General features: G+C 47.6%; 1 protein-coding gene across 1 annotated transcript in view; it reads right to left on the bottom strand.

Annotated features, from left to right (window-relative positions):
- DDO (D-aspartate oxidase) overlaps positions 1-18069 on the bottom strand; it is a 60760-nt gene that overhangs the window by 3439 nt on the left and 39252 nt on the right. Inside the window, exons 2-4 of the mRNA XM_029595268.1 lie at positions 8634-8810; positions 5342-5450; positions 2321-2497 (exon numbers count right to left, since the gene is read on the bottom strand). Coding sequence (XP_029451128.1) covers positions 2321-2497; positions 5342-5450; positions 8634-8799 — 452 coding nt within the window. The 5' untranslated portion in view covers positions 8800-8810. The remainder of the gene's footprint in view (positions 1-2320; positions 2498-5341; positions 5451-8633; positions 8811-18069) is intronic.

The following is an 18069-nucleotide window of genomic DNA, read 5'->3' as shown; positions in this document are numbered from 1 at the left end:
GTGGGCTTGGGCCTGGAGTAACACGCCAGCAGAGGTAATGGAGAGCAGGGATGTGATCGAGGGCAGCAGTAAGAACGGTGAGGAGAAGTTACATAAAAGAAGTGGGGGTCTGGTGGTGGATTAGGTATGGACCCTCTGATGCCAATCTGCCCAAACCGACAGAGGGCCACAAAGAGGGGACGGAAAACCTTACTTTGATGAAGAGTGATCTCCCACATGCAATAAAGCTTGCGCTCCTGACAGCTGGGAGATATCCTTAGCTTGAGCAGCACAGGGGAGACAAAGAGACAACTTTGAAAAGCAATTCCCGTGGGTGCATAAGAATAGAAGAAGTGCCAGGCTGGGTCAGACCAAGGTCCATTGAGCCCAGCGTCCTGCCTCCGACAGTGGCCCGACCAGATCCTATAAAGCAGATCCGATTCCTGTTCTCACTCCCAGGGACAGCAATAGCTTTCCTTAGTCTGCCTGGCTAATAATGTGTTGTGGACTTTTCCTGCAGGAACTTGTCTAAACCTTTTTAAACCCCGTTGTGCTCATCGCCTTGATCACATCCTCTGACATCGGATTCCACAGACTGACTGTGGTAAATCCTCTACTTGTTCGCTTCACGGAGAGACACTTAGTCCTCATATTAGTGAAATGGGTAAATAAATGTCCCCTGTTTACTCATTCCATCCCACACTTGATTTTGTAAACCTCTTTTCTATCCCCTGGGTCCATGTTGAAAATTACCCCTCATTTGGGCAGAAGTACTCCTGCTGGTCACAGAGTGGATACTTTTACCCATGGCATAAAAGGGGCAGAGAAGAAGCAGGGTTAGGTTACTGGGAAGAAAACTACACGTGGGGCTTTCACTCAGGGGTACTGAAGTACTCGCTGGGGGCTGCCGGCCAGAAACCCCGTTCATGGGAGATTCCCTTTACAAATGTGCTAGCAGTTCCTGCTTCACACACAACTTACACCAACTCCCTCCCGGAGTCCCAGAGAGTCAGTGACAGAGCTGGGATCAGAGCCCAGGCACAGGGAGATAGTGACTCACACAGGGTCACACACAGAGGGTCAGTGACAGAGCTGGGATTAGCACTGAGGCACAGGGAGATAAAGTGACTCACCCAGAGTCATAAACAGAGAGTCAGTGATAGAGCTGGGATTAGAGCTGAGGCACAGGGAGATAAAGTGACTCACCCAGAGTCATAAACAGAGAGTCAGTGCCAGAGCTGGGATTAGAGCTGAGGCCCAGGGAGATAAAGTGACTCACCCAGGGTTACACACAGAGTGTTGTTTTTTGGGTTTTTTTGCAGTAGGAGGTGTAATGGTGCTCTACATCCTAGTGTAACATTTGCAGTGCTGGGATTAGAGTCACAAACAGAGAGTCAGTGACAGAGCTGGGATTAGAGCTGAGGCACAGGGAGATAAAGTGACTCAGCCAAGGTCACACACAGAGAGTCAGTGACAGAGCTGGGATTAGAGCTGAGGCACAGGGAGATAAAGTGACTCAGCCAAGGTCACACACAGAGAGTCAGTGACAGAGCTGGGATTAGAGCTGAGGCACAGGGAGATAAAGTGACTCAGCCAAGGTCACACACAGAGAGTCAGTGACAGAGCTGGGATTAGAGCTGAGGCACAGGGAGATAAAGTGACTCAGCCAAGGTCACACACAGAGAGTCAGTGACAGAGCTGGGATTAGAGCTGAGGCACAGGGAGATAAAGTGACTCCCCCAGGGTCACACAGAGAGTCAGTGATGGAGCTGGGATTAGAGCCGAGGCACAGGGAGATAAAGTGACTCCCCCAGGGTCACACACACAGAGTCAGTGACATAGCTGGGATTAGAGCTGAGGCACAGGGAGATAAAGTGACTCTCCCGGGGTCACACACAGAGAGTCAGTGACAGAGCTGGGATTAGAATTGAGGCACAGGGAGATAAAGTGACTCACCTAGGGTCATTCACAGAGTTCAATGACAGAGCTGGGATTAGAACTCCTGTATATTTGGTGTTCTTCTGACTCAGTGTTGTTGTTTTAACACCAAACCCCCATCTCCTCCCAGTTTATCTGTACACAGGGACAGAGATAATGCTTCTCCTATGGAGGGCCTTATGCGGTGTAGTTAAGAATTCATCAGATACTGTATTCATTACCTCTTCCAGATATATGAGAAGGTTTGGTGGGGGGTCCCCTACCCCCCCCCCCCCTTACAAAGCACAGACATTAATGTGGGTCTGTAAAAAGCAGGACGGCTTCTCTGCCTGCTCTACGCCACCCTCTTTTCAAGGAATAACCTGAGGAGTCCCTTCCAGCACATCTCTGCAGACTGACCCACCTGCTCTCCAGCCAGCGCAGATACCGCCGGGAGTCACACTTCAGCGTGGTGAAGGCCTGGCCGAACCGGTAGTCCGGAAACCTCCTCAGCTCCGCCTCAGACATCACCCGGAATCCAAGGACAGTGTCAGCCCAGAACGGGACCTTCTGCTCCGGCGCCGTCCGGAATATCTGCCATCTGTAGAAAGGAAAGCCGACATAGCATGCTCTCTTCTGCCAAAGAGCTGAGACTCCTTGCCCACTGAGCGCCCAGTAATAATCTACTGAAGAAATGGCTTTCCCTGGCTGCTAAACCTCTCTCCCTCTGACATGGCTGTCGATGCACAAGAGGATTAAAATATAAACCAAGCTGGCCCTTGTGGATTAGGGCTCTTTAGCTGGGAATAGAGGTGGCTGAGAGGGGCTTATGACTGACATTTATAAAATCATGAGTGGAGGGGGCAGATATTTTCCCCCGTCAGGCCGCACTAAGGGACGTTCCACGAAACCAGCAGCCGGCAGTTTTAAAACAAATGGTGTGAAGGGTGTTTTGGTTTGTTTTTTTTTCACTCGACGCACAATCAAGCTGTGGAATCTGCTGCCGGAGGCCGTGCTCGAGGTTCCTTTCCGCCTGCATCTGAACGCGCATTTTCTGTGCGCTCGACGTACCGCCGATGTAGCAAGGAGTTTTTTTTATGCGCAGAAAATCTGCGTCCCGAAACGAGAATAGTGCTTAGCGCCTAAATCGCATGGAAATCCTTTCGCCAGGGCACCTTTTTTAGCGCTGAAAACTTAACTCCTGGGTCAGAGCTGGAGGTATATTTATTTCTTGCACTACAAGAAAATGGGAAAGAAAAGGCAGGAACACGCCAGGTGAACGCCGGCAGCTGCCGACACTTAACCAGATAAGTGCTTTATCCAGCTAAGTAGCAGTGACCCACGCCAGATAGATGGACAAGAATTTATGTGGCTAAGTGGCAGCAGCGGCTGCAGCCACTTAGCCTGTCCCCAGCTTCCCAAATTAAAATGTGCGTTCAGCCTGGGCCAAACACAACATTCTAAAAAGTTCAAGTGAGTTCTTAAACTCCCGATGCACTTGCATAGCATTCGTTTTATCTACATTGGGAATTGAAAAATATTTTAAGCTGAGCATGAGCACTGCATGCTGAAATCAAGCGCTCAAGGTTTTAATGCTCATCCACTTGCATCGGCCTGATAGTGGGGTTCAAAGAGGGACTGGACAAGATCCTGGAGGAAGAGTCCTTTAACAATTATTAAGGTGGAGTCGCAGAAATCCATTGCTTATTGTTGGGATAAGCAGCTTGGGATCTCTCTACCCCCTTAGGATCTGGCCCTCCCAGGCCCGGAAAACCCTGCCAAGAGCGAGGTCTCTCTTACAGGCCCCCGCTACTTCCAGCGCTCGTAGGGTTGTGGGCGCATAGAGGGTGAGGAGGGGAGAGGAACCGAAACGAGGAAAGAGTGTGTGGGGGGGGGGGGGGGGGGGGGGGCAGTCTGTGACCCAGGAAATGATATCTTAACTCTTTGATGGGGGTTTAGTAGGGTGGAGCCTGTTTGGCCCACACACATATTGGGGAGGAGGGCGGGAGCTGGGCCACAGGTTCACAAGACACTCTTTTCCCTTTATTTAACAGATGCTAAGCAGCAAGTAATGGGCCACCCAAGGCTGAATAACTATATATACCCACTCTAAAGCAGTTCTCAAGTGATCTGACTAAAAGGCCGATACAGTAAAAATCGCGGGAGAGCGGGCGAGCTCACAGACCACTCTCCTGTGCGCACCATTCAGTAAGTTAATTTATTAAAATTAGGCCCGGCAGTAAAAAGAGGCGCTAGGGACACTAGCACGCCCGAGTGGCAGCTGTCAGCGAGTTTGACAGCCGACGCTCAATTTTGCCGGCGTCGGTTCTCAAACCCGCCGACAGCCACGGGTTCGGAAACCGGACGCCGGCAAAATTGAGCGTCCGGTTTTCAACCCGCGAGCCACGGGCCCATTTTACATTTTTTTTTTTTTTTTTTTACTTTTTTAACTTTTGGGTCCTCCGACTTAATATCGCCATGATATTAAGTCGGAGGGTGCACAGAAAAGCAGTTTTTTTTACTGCTTTTCTGTGCACTTCCGTAGGCGCTAATTTCTTAAAGTAAAATGTGCATCTTGGCTGCACATTTTACTTACTGAATCGCGCGGGAATAACTAATAGGGCCATCAATGTGCATTTGCATGTTGCGGGCGCTATTAGGTTCGGGGGGGTTGGACGCGCGTTTTTGACGCGCTATTACCCCTTACTGAATAAGGGGTAAAGCTAGCGCATCGAAAACGCGTGTCCAAATGCGGGTGTACAGTGCGCTCCACCGGAGCCTGTGTGTTAGCCGGTTACAAGGGAGAACTGTCTAAGTCATTTCTGCCCCGGGACACATCTTTTTCATCCTGCTAGATTTTAGACTTAATTTGGCTCAAGTTCAGCCAAAGTGGCTTAATATTCAAATACCTGCCATTTGGTGGGATAACTTGTCAGATATCTGGCTGAAATGGCTTTGAATACAGACCTCCCTGTGTCCACAAAGGAATCATTCTGTGATAATTGTGCAGCCTTGGGGGAGTTTGGAATTGTTTTCTTGCTTGAAAGCCACAGGATGATAACTTGCAGCTGAAGATTTTTCTAAAGCCGTACCTTGGGCCATGAAAGCCTGAGAACTCTGTTTAAGCAAACACCGTTGCCACCTTGTAAATATTTCCTGTGCCGGTTATTTGGAGTACAGGTGGGGATGTAGCACCAGCAGACTGGGTGGTGGGGACCAGGGCTCTCCAGAGAGGAGACCCAGGGCAGTCTCCCTGTTATACACTGCCTTGCACTAGACCCATTTCTGAACTCGGACGGAGCCCTAACCTGAGAGACTGGCATTCAGCCTGCATGGGCGCCAGACCCTCTGCCCGGTTAATCTGCAGTAACGTCTAAGAGAATTCCCAGGACAGGAAAAATAATTGCACGGTACAAGAACACAAGAGAGCAACTTGGGAGCTTACCCCGAGAGCAGCTGAATCCCAGCATCTGCGGCCTCGACAGAATTGCAGATTGCCAGAAGGTAGTTAAAAGTTTCCTGGAACCAGCGCTTCTGCTGCTCGATTGGCATGTCTGAGTCAAGAAAGCAAGCAAAACCCTCACACAAGAGACACTGGAAAGCAAACAAACCCCTCTAACACAAGAAATGGAGCGAACATGCCCGAGTTTGAAACCTGCGGGCAGTCGTCAGAGCTTCGGCTTCCACTTGTGGCAGCTTTCACATGCACTCATACTTCTATTATTTTGAAAAAAAAGATTAACATTTCCCTCACTCATGCTGGAGTTGGTGCAAAAGCTGGGGATTGCTAGCTCTAGGTTTTTAAAAGCTGCACTAAGAAACAGAAAAGGGGAGCTTGCAGAGAAGGTGATAGTCCTGGGAAGGGGGACTAGCATATTCCCTCGTATGTGTTTTTTGGCCCTTTCACAAATATTGCCATAGGCTCTGCCATGAGCCCCATCTTCTTCCTGGAATCGTTTCTAACATATGGCTATTTCTGTTGAGGTTTGGAGATTTGTTCAGCTTAGTTGAGAGAACATTATAGAAGACTATCTCAACCATGTGATGGCCTTCAACTAAAAGGGACCCGTTTCTTTTGAGAAATCAAGGAAGTAAAAAAAAAAAAAATTCCCTCGCAGAAGAGAAAATTCTTAGCTAGAGCAGTGCAGGCAGTCCGGCTTGGATGGCTGACAGCTGGGAGATCTCCTTAGCTAGAGCAGTGCAGTTTAATCCCAGCTAGAAGCGTTTCTCAGTCAGGGCCTTGCTGTTGCAGCGGAAAGGCTCTCGCTTACTTTTTGTCTGTCGGTCTGGACCAGGTTGTAAGCTCCGAGGGACTGTCCTTTTTACGAAGCTGAACCCCCCTCCCCCAATATGCTCACAAGTTTACCTGGACGGAGCGGAGGGGCTCCTGAGGTGGGGAGGGGTTTGGATGTACGCACATCCTTTTGAAAGTTCAAACGTGGGTATGTAAAATTTCCTGAAGGGCTTAAACACACCTAGTAGCAGGTGTACGTGTGTACAGCTAAATTTCCCGGGATGATTTTCAAAGCAAATGAATGCACATAAGTCTTCTTTGAGAGCCGGTGTAATTTTCGCAAGTATTTGCTGTGAAATTTAGGGGCGATGTTACAGAACACTGGGCAACAATGAAAGTGTTACTGACCTAAAAAGGTCCTACTCTGTAGTATCTTGATGTGCTGAACACGAATATGACCATGAAAAGTTTTTATTGGCGCTCGTTTTGAAGACATTTAATATAGTTCACTTTCTATGTTTAGTCGTGTAAATTTATCCAGTAGGACTGTAACAACATCCTAAATAAGCCTAGAATGATGTAATATTGCATAATACCATCATGCACACATCATCCAGAGTTTATTACATCATTTTCTGATGCAGTGCAGTTCTACTGCCATGCTGCTGCTGAGTAAGCAGTGTACTATATGAAGCCCAGTCAGAAAGGGTGAGCATTTGAAATATTCCAGACTTCGTGGGATACAGTTGAAACTACTGTTGCATAAAACTGTTTCTATTTTATCCATTTAGGTAAATTAATTAGAGAATATTAATGCCTCGAAAGTGTGTTAATACCATGGACAATTTCTGTTATATTTGTGGGGAAGTGATATCTGCGAAGCAGAAGAAAAGTATAACTTCTCATGTGAAGAAGGCATATCATCTTTATTTCGGATGCAAGATTGGCGACCAAGACAAGCCTTGGGCGCCGCATATATGCTGTGCTACATGTGCAACACAGCTTTCACAGTGGTTGAATGGCACAAGACCATCAATGCCGTTTGCAGTCCCCATGGTGTGGAGAGATGCAGTCCTCCGCAGAGATGCTCCCGAACAGGTGCACAAGAGACAAGCAAAGAAATCTAAGACGTAGTCTATGACTTCATTTTTCAAACGGTATTAACCGTAGGTCTCCTACTATTGGCATACAATTCAAGATGTAATTATATTATTGCATATTACAAAAAAACTAGAGCCAATTTTGCATTTTCACAGTCACATTCGTGTTTAGCACATGGAAATTTATAAGAATTGACTAATTTAATTTCCGTAACATGACTTTTGTGAAAATTTGTTGCCCAGTGGAATCAGCCCCACGTGTCTCTGTAAGGCGCTGCGCACAGCTGCTATGCGCTGTAGAAATCTTGATAATGATAACAATTTTAAGGGTTTTGGGTTCTTTGCCAGCTTTCAGCCTGATCCTGCATTAGCCAGTGAGAAAGAAAGGGGCTTCCCCTTTCGATGTAAGAAGTAGGATTTGGATGTCATTCCTCGTCCTTCCAAGGTTGCGCTCAAGGCAAGGTACTGCGGCTGCTTCTCTGTCCCCAGAGGGGAATGGGAGGGGCGTTAGATCGAGTAAGATCCATGGCAGCACAGGAGGCAGGCAGACCCAGAGGACCAAGCAATCCTTATCTGCCAATGTCACCTGCGCTCCTAGCCCTTGCTCCATCGAGACTCCTCGCGCTGTGTCTCTTGACAATGGGCCTGTCTCCTTGCTAGTGCCAACACAAGGTGATGAATTTGAAATCTGTGCCGACCCATCCCAGCATCACTTTTCAATGTGTAAAGCAGGGCAAAAGTATACAGGCGCAGTCAGCCAGGCGCATGGCCCCCAAACCCTCAGCCTTATTTAGAAATAATGCCTCTGTAAAGCACGCTTCTCCTCGTCCCCACTGATTCAGTTTCTGTTTCAGATCCCATTCCCCTAACTTCTCACATCACTGTTAAAGGACTAAGGAGTCAAATTAAAAACTGTCTGACTTTATTCCCACCCACTCTACCCCTCACCTACCCACCCCACTGGTCATTTCTCATAGACTCCTAAAATAACTAATTTCTAGCAGCTCGCCTCAGAGCTGCTCCTTCATCAGTTCATCCCATATGCCAGCCAGTCCTTAAAGATCTCCCCATATGTGTTTCCTCTCTGTCTTTATTAGATTATAAACCTCAGAAAGCACAGACCGTCGATTCATTTTTGTCTGTACAGAGCTTGCATGCATACACCTGATAGCCCTGTACAAATAATTCACCCCCTTCCTCCCCTCCCACAGCTTTTCAGGAGCTACAAGTTTAAGTTTCCTTAGTGTTAATGGCAAAAGCTGCATCTGCACGAGGTACTGCAGGATCAATAAAGCTGTACCCTCAGAGGGCCGGCCGTGCTGGTCTGGTGTAGCGAGAATGACACGAGGCGGCCGGCTCCTTGTAGAGACACGAGCTTTCTAGGACATGGGAGGAGCGCTCACCTGGGTAAGGGTGGGGGATGAGCATCCCGGCGGCAACGTCGCTCGTGGTCTCGGGAGTAAACTTTTCAGAGAGGACCGTGACTGAGCACTGCGGCACTGATTCGGAAATGCAGACTGCGGTGGAGAGGCCGACCAGCCCCCCTCCAACCACTGCGACCCTGGCCATCTGTATTACAGCTGTGGTGGGGAGAGGAGAAAGTCTACACGTTACATATATGCCCATATGCACTGCTATTGTCTCTCTTTAGAGCCTATACATACTGGGGGAGCTTTGCAATACACCACGATAGAAAGTCATCAAATATCAAATATGTGCATAAAATTAGCCCCCCCCCCCCCCGTTATCCCAACAAACCTGCGCTGCTAATGTTCACTTTGAAAATTATTCCACCAATGCTACCCACACACTATTTATTCATTCATTCATTAATTCTCATATTCCGCAACTTCTGGTGCATTGTTCAGTATGGACTGCAGATCTACATTCATAAACAAACACAATACACGCGTCACTCGCAGAACATAAAGAACATCAATACAAAAATAATAAAAAAACTCAGCATTCAAAAAGCTTTACAAAATAAAAGGCTTTAACCTTCCAAGTCCAGCCCCGGGAGTGCCTCAGGTAAGAACCCAAGGCTTGCAGATAGCAGCCCTTTGTTCTATACATTACAAACACCAGCCAGGAGTCTAAACACTGTGGATCCATAAAGTATAGAGGATGTGAATGAAGTGAAGAGGCATGGGGGTGGATTGCGGGAGTGACAGCTACTACCTGGAGATTAATATCCTAATTAAATAAACATACACACGATTAATGTGACTCCAACATTGCTCTATGCTTCAACGGCAAGAGAAAATGTGAAAAAAAATTTGCATCCACAAAAAAGCAAGGGAGTAGCTTGCTTGATACGGCGGTTACTACCCCAAATCAAATTAGCCTGATACTTCACTTTCAATGATATCCAGCATAGTTCTCTGCTTCAACAGCAGGGGGAATGATGAAAAGATCTCTGCTTCAACAGCAGGGGGGATGATGAAAAGATGATTTATATTCGGATAACAACCAACAAGGACTGAGTTGCACAGGCTGGATAAACATGCGTGGGAGTAGCTTACTATAGCGGCGGTTACTACCCCTAAACAATTAGCTAGATACTTCACTTAGATGCAGCTCCAGCACTGCTAACTACATCGATGGCAGGGGTGGAAGGGAAATAGATCGATGGCGGGGGTGGAAGGGATGGCGGGATGGAAGGGAAATAGAAAAAAAAGTCACTTACAAGGGACAAGAGAAACAGATAAGTATGGGGGAAAAAAAGTGAAAGCTTGCTGGGCAGATTGGATGGACCATTTGGTCTTCTTCTGCCGACATTTCTGTTTCTATGTAAAGACACTGGCTAGATTAAACAGAGATAGATATGAAAGCATGCAACAGAAACATAGGAGAAAGGAGAACAGTGTTAGTGAGAAATCAGTCTGCATTACGGCTAGCAAATTAAAAATGTAACTTCTCTGGTCCCAAGCAGAGGTGTGTCTCTCTCTGGCGAGGACATGCAAGTTTGCCTACATATTCTGCAGCACAAGCAGCAGAAATGGGGTCCACAGGAGCCATGGCCCCCCGAAAATTCAAGCGATCAATGACTGATCCCTTTCTCCTAAATTTCCATCTGGCTCTCTACTCACTGAGCACATGCAGAAACTGAAAAGTGCAGGAGAGTGAGGCTTTCTCTGGTTACAGCAGGGGTGGGCAAACTTTTTTTTTTTTTTAAAGAGAGCCACATTTCTGGCGCTTATTGGAGCCAAGGGCCAGGGTCCCCTTAGAACTCCCCGAGCGGGGAGTGTGGGCCGTTACAGTGCTCAGTGTACCCCATAGTGAGAGAACCAAAGCAGCAACCTTACCAATAAAAAGAAAACTTCAACACAGCTAACAAATAAAATAACATCAATTAGTTGAAATTTCATATATGTCCCAAACACCCATAAAATATTTCAAAACAGACACATCAAATAATACTCAAACATTAAAACTAGCAAGGATTTAAAAAAAAATTCCCCGCCTTCCATACATGGGAACTTTTGATTTCCAGAAGCCCTGAGATTGTCACGGATCAGCAGGTAGAGAGGAAAGGGAAGGGCTGGGGGGTGCTGCACACACATGTGCTCTCTTTCTCACACATACACAGGCCCCTATACAGGCACCCATTCATTCTCTCTCATACTTGCAGACCCCAGGCAGGCACCCATTCTTTCTCTCTCTCTCTCACACACACACACACACACGCACACACACGCACACACACACCATTCCACAGGCAGGCACCCATTCATTCTCTCACACACACCACTCCCCAGGCAGGCACCCATTCATTCTCTCACACACACCACCCATTCATTCTCTCTCACACACACACACCACCCATTCATTCTCTCACACACACACACACACACCACTCCCCAGGCAGGCACCTATTCATTCTCTCACACACACACCACTCCCCAGGCAGGCACCCATTCATTCTCTCACACACACCACCCATTCATTCTCTCTCACACACACACACCACCCATTCATTCTCTCACACACACACACACACACACACACCACTCCCCAGGCAGGCACCTATTCATTCTCTCACACACACACCACTCCCCAGGCAGGCACCCATTCATTCTCTCACACACACCACCCATTCATTCTCTCTCACACACACACACACCACCCATTCATTCTCTCACACACACACACACACACCACTCCCCAGGCAGGCACCTATTCATTCTCTCACACACACACCACTCCCCAGGCAGGCACCCATTCATTCTCTCTCATACCCGCAGAACCCAGGCAGGCACCCATTCATTCTCACACCCACACCCAGACCCCCAGGCAGGCACCCATTCATTCTCACTCACAAACTCAGACCCCCAGGCAAGTACCCATTCATTCTCTCACACACACCACCCCCAAGTCAAGCACCCATTCATTCTCTCTCATACCCGCAGACACCAGGCAGGCACCCATTCATTCTCACTCACAAACTCAGACCCCCAGGCAAGCATCCGTTCATTCTCATCCCTCACCCCCACCCCAGGTAGGCACCCATCATTCTCACACACACATCACCCCCCAGGCAGGCAGGCACAAATTAATTCTCTCACACACATCACTCCCCAGACAGGCAGCCATTCATTCTCTCTCATACCCGCAGACCCCAGGCAGGCAGCCATCATTCTCTCACACACACCACTCCCCAGGCAGGCACCCATTCATTCTCTCACACACTCACACCCCAGGAAGGCACCCATTCATTCTCACTCATGCACACACACCCTAGGCAGGCACCCATTCATTCTCACTCATGCACACACACCCTAGGCAGGCACCCATTCATTCTCACTCATGCACACACACCCTAGGCAGGCACCCATTCATTCTCACTCATGCACACACACCCTAGGCAGGCACCCATTCATTCTCACTCATGCACTCACACCCTAGGCAGGCACCCATTCTTTCTCACTCATGCACTCACACCCTAGGCAGGCACCCATTCATTCTCACTCATGCACTCACACCCTAGGCAGGCACCCATTCATTCTCTCACACACACAAGGTAGCCTCAGAGCCTCTCATACTCCTCCGCTGCTATTGTCAATGCACCCAAGTGCCAGTTGGGGGAGTTGATCCAATGTTCACAAGCCTGCTCTGCTGTTTCTCCTCTCTGTAGGCCCTGCGGTATTAAAAATTCACAGGTGAGCATTTTCTCCAGGTTGATCTCATGTATCGCAAGATCATTTCAGAGAAAGTGCTGCCCTCGTAAGCTTTAAATACTGCAAGGCCTGCAGTGATGACAGATGGACACAATTTGCCTGGAGGAGCAGATGCACAGCTTCTGCACCACCAGGCAAACAGTAAAGAAGGGCCCCTACTTTTCTGCGCCACCGGTGGGATGGTGTTCACCAGTGGCTTTTCTGGCCTCTTCTCTTCTTCGCTGCTGATGGGATGGGGTCTATCAGTGGCCACCAAAAACTGGATGATGCTCCTCCTCTTCCTGCCCCATTATCTACTGTCACTGACATCCAGGTCAACGTCATCAACAAAGGCCTGTGATGTCAGGCCATTGTTGATGACATTGTTGCATGGTGCCAGCATGCCGGAAATAAGAGGGCAAACTAAGGAGGAGGAGGCTTGGAAAAAAATCTGCCATTGGGCTGGGTTTGGCCCTGCGAGCCATAGTTTGCTCACTCCTGGGTTAGAATGCTGCAGGAGAGTGAATAGAGTGAGATCTTTGGCTGGTGTTGCAACATTGCTGGTCCTTCCCCCCTCCCTTCTCAGAACAGGCTCTGCTAGTTCAGTCTCTCCCCTCGCTCCTCTTCAAACCCCACCCTGGATAATCTTATGTTATCACAGATGAGCTCTCTCTGCTATAAGGAGAACAAATCACAGCCAGGGGAAAAAAAAAACAGGAGCTGCAACTTTATTACCACAGCAGCTGAAGAACAGAAGACAAGGTGAAGGCTCTGTTTTATCATCAATACTTTTTTTTTTTTTTTTTGCTGCTGCTGGGAGTCATTAAACACCCTGCCCTGCTACTCAGGCCTCTGTGTGAGCTGGCAGTGGGCCATTCACAGAGCTAGTGGAGACAGTGAGAGCCTGAATAGGGAGGAGGAAGTGTAAAGGTGGCTGCTGCAGGCTGGGTAAGGGCTGGCAACAAGGGCAGGAACTTTAAATGATGCAGTAGCACACTTACGGGCCGATGCAGTAAAGCGCGGACGGGCTTTTGCGCTTTTGAACGTGAATTAGAAGCTCGTTTTAGACGTGTAAGATGGACGCGCGATTCAGTATATGCTCTAACGCGTCCTTAGCGAGTGCTGAAAATGACACGTTGTAATTAGCACCCGCCGCATGTAGATGGTATGTTAATGGTGTTTAATGACTGGATTAGCTCTTCCCCTTGATACAGTAACGTGCGCCCAAAATAGCACTTCTTTAACCTGCACATTTTCCACGTCTTTACCCTCTATTTTTACCTCCTACCCTGACCCTGGTGTTAGTGTGGTGCTGTGCTCTTGACAGTCGTGAATATCCAAGGGACAGCATCGGACAGCGTCATGGACTACATGTATATATTGGCTCTGGCGATCTTTTTTCTACGGATGAGAGCAGATTAAGAAATGCTCTGCGAGCGAATTCTAGACGGCCTATTGGAAAAACAGCCAACAGCAGGACCCGGCACAAAGACCGAGGAGGTATGTATACGTGTTGTTTTTGAATATCCAACAGTAGCATTTTTCTGTCTGGGCGTCTCTGAGGCTCCGCGGGTCTAGCGGAGACACGGACACTGTTCGGACGCCTGTATGGATGCCGGGAGAAGGACGCTGCATCCGACCTTCCTCCGGCGTCTCGAATTAGGCGTCTCTGGGGCTCCGCGGGTCCAGCGGAGACACGGACGCCTGAACTGGCATCGGGAGAAGGATGCCACACCAGGCCTTCCTCCGGCGTCTAGCATTAGGTGTCCCTGAGGCTCCGCTTCTATTGTTTATGTATATTTGTTAAATGAATAATCAAGATGTATTAGGTTATGCTGATTTTCTTGTGTAGTTTTTCACGCAGGCACAGCGGGACAGAGTCGCCCGTGCACAGGACAGGGACATCGGTAGACCAAGACAGGCCATCGGCAGACCTGGACATATCATTCGCCCATGGACAACTATCTTTGGCATGTCAGAACGAGATGTAGTCCGAACCTACCGGCTGAGCTCACGGGCAATCCTGTTCCTCTATGAAAATCTGCGCTGCGACCTTGATCCCCTGGCCAATCGCCAGCATGCTGTGCCAGGGTTCACGAAACTTCTTGGTGCTTTAAATTGTTTTGGTACTGGAAGTTTTCAAACCCCCGTGAGTGTCATTGCGGGTATGACACAGGCCTCCTTCTCATGGCATCTGACACAGGTCTTGAAGGCCATGATGAAGAGGATGAGGAAGTACTGTATCCTACCGATCCAATGGAGCTGCAACAGATCCGCAGTGGGTTAATGGGTATTGCAGGGATGCTGAACGTGTTGGGTGCTATAGACTGCACCCATATTGCGTTTACCCCCAGGTCAGAGGAAGAGAGTTATTGCCGGAATCGCAAGCACTTCCATTCAATGAATTTTCAAGTCGTTTGCGATGCACACCTTCAGATTCTAAATGTTGTAGCAAAGTATCCTGGGAGCTGCATGACGCCTACATTCTGGCACATTCATCTATGGGGACACATTTCCCAGAGTGGAAGTACGGTGAAGGCTGGCTACTTGGTAAGTGACATCAGCTACAGCCTGGGATTCTATATCTGGGATGTTCGGTAGACAATATGTGTGCATTTATATATGTGATATGTTTAAGGTGTTAAGCGCTGTAAAGTTGTTTTTGATGCATTCCTGATTCCCCATATAGGTGATGGCGGCTAAGGCTGTAAGCCCTGGTTGCTAACTCCACTCCAGTCTCCACGCACTGTGGCAGAAAAACGCTACAATGAGGTCATGGCAGCACCAGAAACGTTATCGAGTGGACTTTGGAGTTCTGAAAGGACGATTCCGATGTCTGGATCACTCTGGGGGAGCCCTGCACTACAGTACAGAAAAGGTGGCGAACATCATTGTTGCCTGCTGCATGCTACACAACATTTGTCAGCGATTCGGTGTGCATGCAGAGGTAGCACAAAACTTGCCACCAGATCTGCCTGTGGAACTGGCAGCTGAGGCGGACAACACCACAAGGGGGAATGATGTCCGACGAAGGATCATCGAATCTTATGTCTCATGTAAGTTCTTAACTGTTATACATTCATTTCTCCATACTGATTTGGCGCTTTTATTATAGTACATAGCTCTGCAAAATTTGAGATATAATCTTTTTATGACAGTACAGAATGTTTAAACTTGTGTTGTGTTTCTTTCAGGAGCTGTGATACATCCATCAAACCATTTCCCAGCAAGCAGAGAAGTTGATTTAAAATAACAAATAATTGTGAAACAAATAAAACTTAGTTGGAATTTTCCCTTGTCTTCTATGTTTTCCATTGCATCATTTATAGTTCTTGAAGTATAAAATCAATAAATTGTGTTCCCATTTAATCCTCAATAAATTGATTCCTTTCCTTTTATTATAGCTTCTTACGTTATGTTATTTCAGCGTCCGTGATGCTCCGTGAGCAGTGGAGACATGGACGCGTCTACAATTAGGCATCCCTGCAGCTCCACGGGTCCATCGCAGACATAGACGCCTGTATGGACGCTGGGTGAAGGACGCCGCACCCGGCCTTCTTCCAGCGTCTACAATTAGGCATTCCTGCGGCTCCATGGTTCCATCACATGTACAGACGCTTGCAAGTGGAACGGCACGCCTGTACGGCCATTTTGTTAATGCTTTACAGCAAGGGCAAGGTTACAACATGCTGCGTGGGAGGCTTCCCAACTTTTCTTTTTTTTTTTTTTTAATTTGAAAATTTTTTATTGAAACGAAAGAACAGGTGTAATATACCATACAAGATATCAGCAGAACAACATGGCACAGCCCAACACATTGAATACATTCAAGTATAAACTGCCTTGAATTATAATCCGCTACAGAAAACAAATCAACATTCTGCATATTGAAGGTAGACAACCTGATGTTATACCAGTGCTGTAGTTTAATATACTTAATCCCCCCCTCCCCCCCCTCCCCCCCTAGCCTCAATAATGCGTAATTTAGGAGAAGGTTGTGCTATCACATCACTGAGAAGGACTGATGGATACATCTGAACAAAAGAATAATAAAAAGAAGGGGTCACTACTAACCCTGAGATTCAAGGGTAATGGATGAGTGCCACCGTTGATAGGGGCGCCATATCATGTCAAAGCGAGAGATCTTTTTATGCTTAAATGCTGTGATTTTTGATAATAAAAAAATGTTGTGCACTCTGTTTTTGTGGGAATATTGGGGGATTTCCACATACGAGCTATTTCACAATGACTGGCAGTGAAAATAAAATGAGCCAATCTATTGTGATCCTCGGAAAGCTCTGGTACTTTAGCGCCCAATAATGCCTGCGCTGCAGTGGGTGCCAGCAACCCCGAAAACAAATCACTCATCCAGTGGAATATGTCACACCAGAGCAACTGCAGTTTAGGACAATCCCACCACATATGGTAATAACTACCCACAATCGAACATGACTGCCAGCACAGATCTGGGTAGAGAGGTGTAAACTTATGCAGTTGTGCGGGAGTCATATACCACCGATAGAGTACCTTATAGGAATTCTCAATAAGCGAGGCTGCTATATAGCCTTTACCCATAGTTTGAAAGATAGATTTCCAAATTTGTGGGGTCCAAGTCACCTGTAGATCCTGTTCCCACAATAGTTGGAATTTGTAGCTGGGTGGTGACTGGAGTAATAGCATTTGATATATCTGAGACTGAGCCTTTGAACAACTATTCGCCTTCTCACATAACTTTTCAAAGGCAGATTGCCCTGAGTTAAAATGCGCCGCCAGCATATTAGTCTTTGCAAAATGGGTCAATTGAAGATATGGATATATGGCAGAGTCAGGTAGGGAGTAAGCCCGCTGCAAATCAGGGAAAGGACGTATGGAAGTTGAACCCCAAAAGTGCCCCCAGTGATGAATACCTCGTCTCTTCCAAATGCAAAAGGTGGAATTCTCAAAACCAGGGCGAAAGGCCTTGTTAACGTATAAATTGGTACTGGAGTGGTATTCCCTGTTACCCACCAGGGTGGAGCTATATCTGCGCCATAATTGCAGTAACATTTGTGTAGTGGGGGGAAGCACCATAACGGGTTCGATTAGCCAAGTAGACTTGGGTTGCCAGAGAAGGCTATGGATAGGAATAGATCCCAGCAATTCCTGGGCGAAGAGTACCCACGACTTAGGTCGTCTAGTCATATGCAAGTCCACTAATTTTTTTAACTGAGCAGCTTGAAAATACCGGGAGAGGTCCGGCACTCCAAGCCCCCCATTGGATTTTGATCGTGTAAGCACCTCCCTGGCAACCCTAGGTCTTCTGCCCGCCCAAATAAAGGTCATACAGCTCTTTTGCCACTGCCGAAGAAGAGAGGGAGGGACCAGAACCTAGAGGGACTGGAATAGATATAGGAGTTTAGGCAAAATATTCATTTTAAAAACCGCCATTCTGCCCAGTCATGATATGTGGTATCGGCTCCATTCCTCCATATCCTTATCTATTTTTTTCCATAAATTTGCATAATTGATAACTAGTAGATCCTGAGTAGTGCTAAGCTGGATCCCCAAGTATTTAATTTGGGATGCGGCCCATTTCAAGGGATACAATTCCTGCAAACGACTGACCAACCTGGGAGAGATGTTGAGGTTAAGAATCTCAGATTTGTCCCAGTTAACCCTAAATCCTGAGACACCACTGAAAAGG

The sequence above is a fragment of the Rhinatrema bivittatum genome, chromosome 3 (assembly GCF_901001135.1).
Source record: "Rhinatrema bivittatum chromosome 3, aRhiBiv1.1, whole genome shotgun sequence".
Taxonomy (NCBI): Eukaryota; Metazoa; Chordata; class Amphibia; order Gymnophiona; family Rhinatrematidae; genus Rhinatrema; species Rhinatrema bivittatum.
This window is presented reverse-complemented; position numbering and strand designations above follow the sequence as displayed.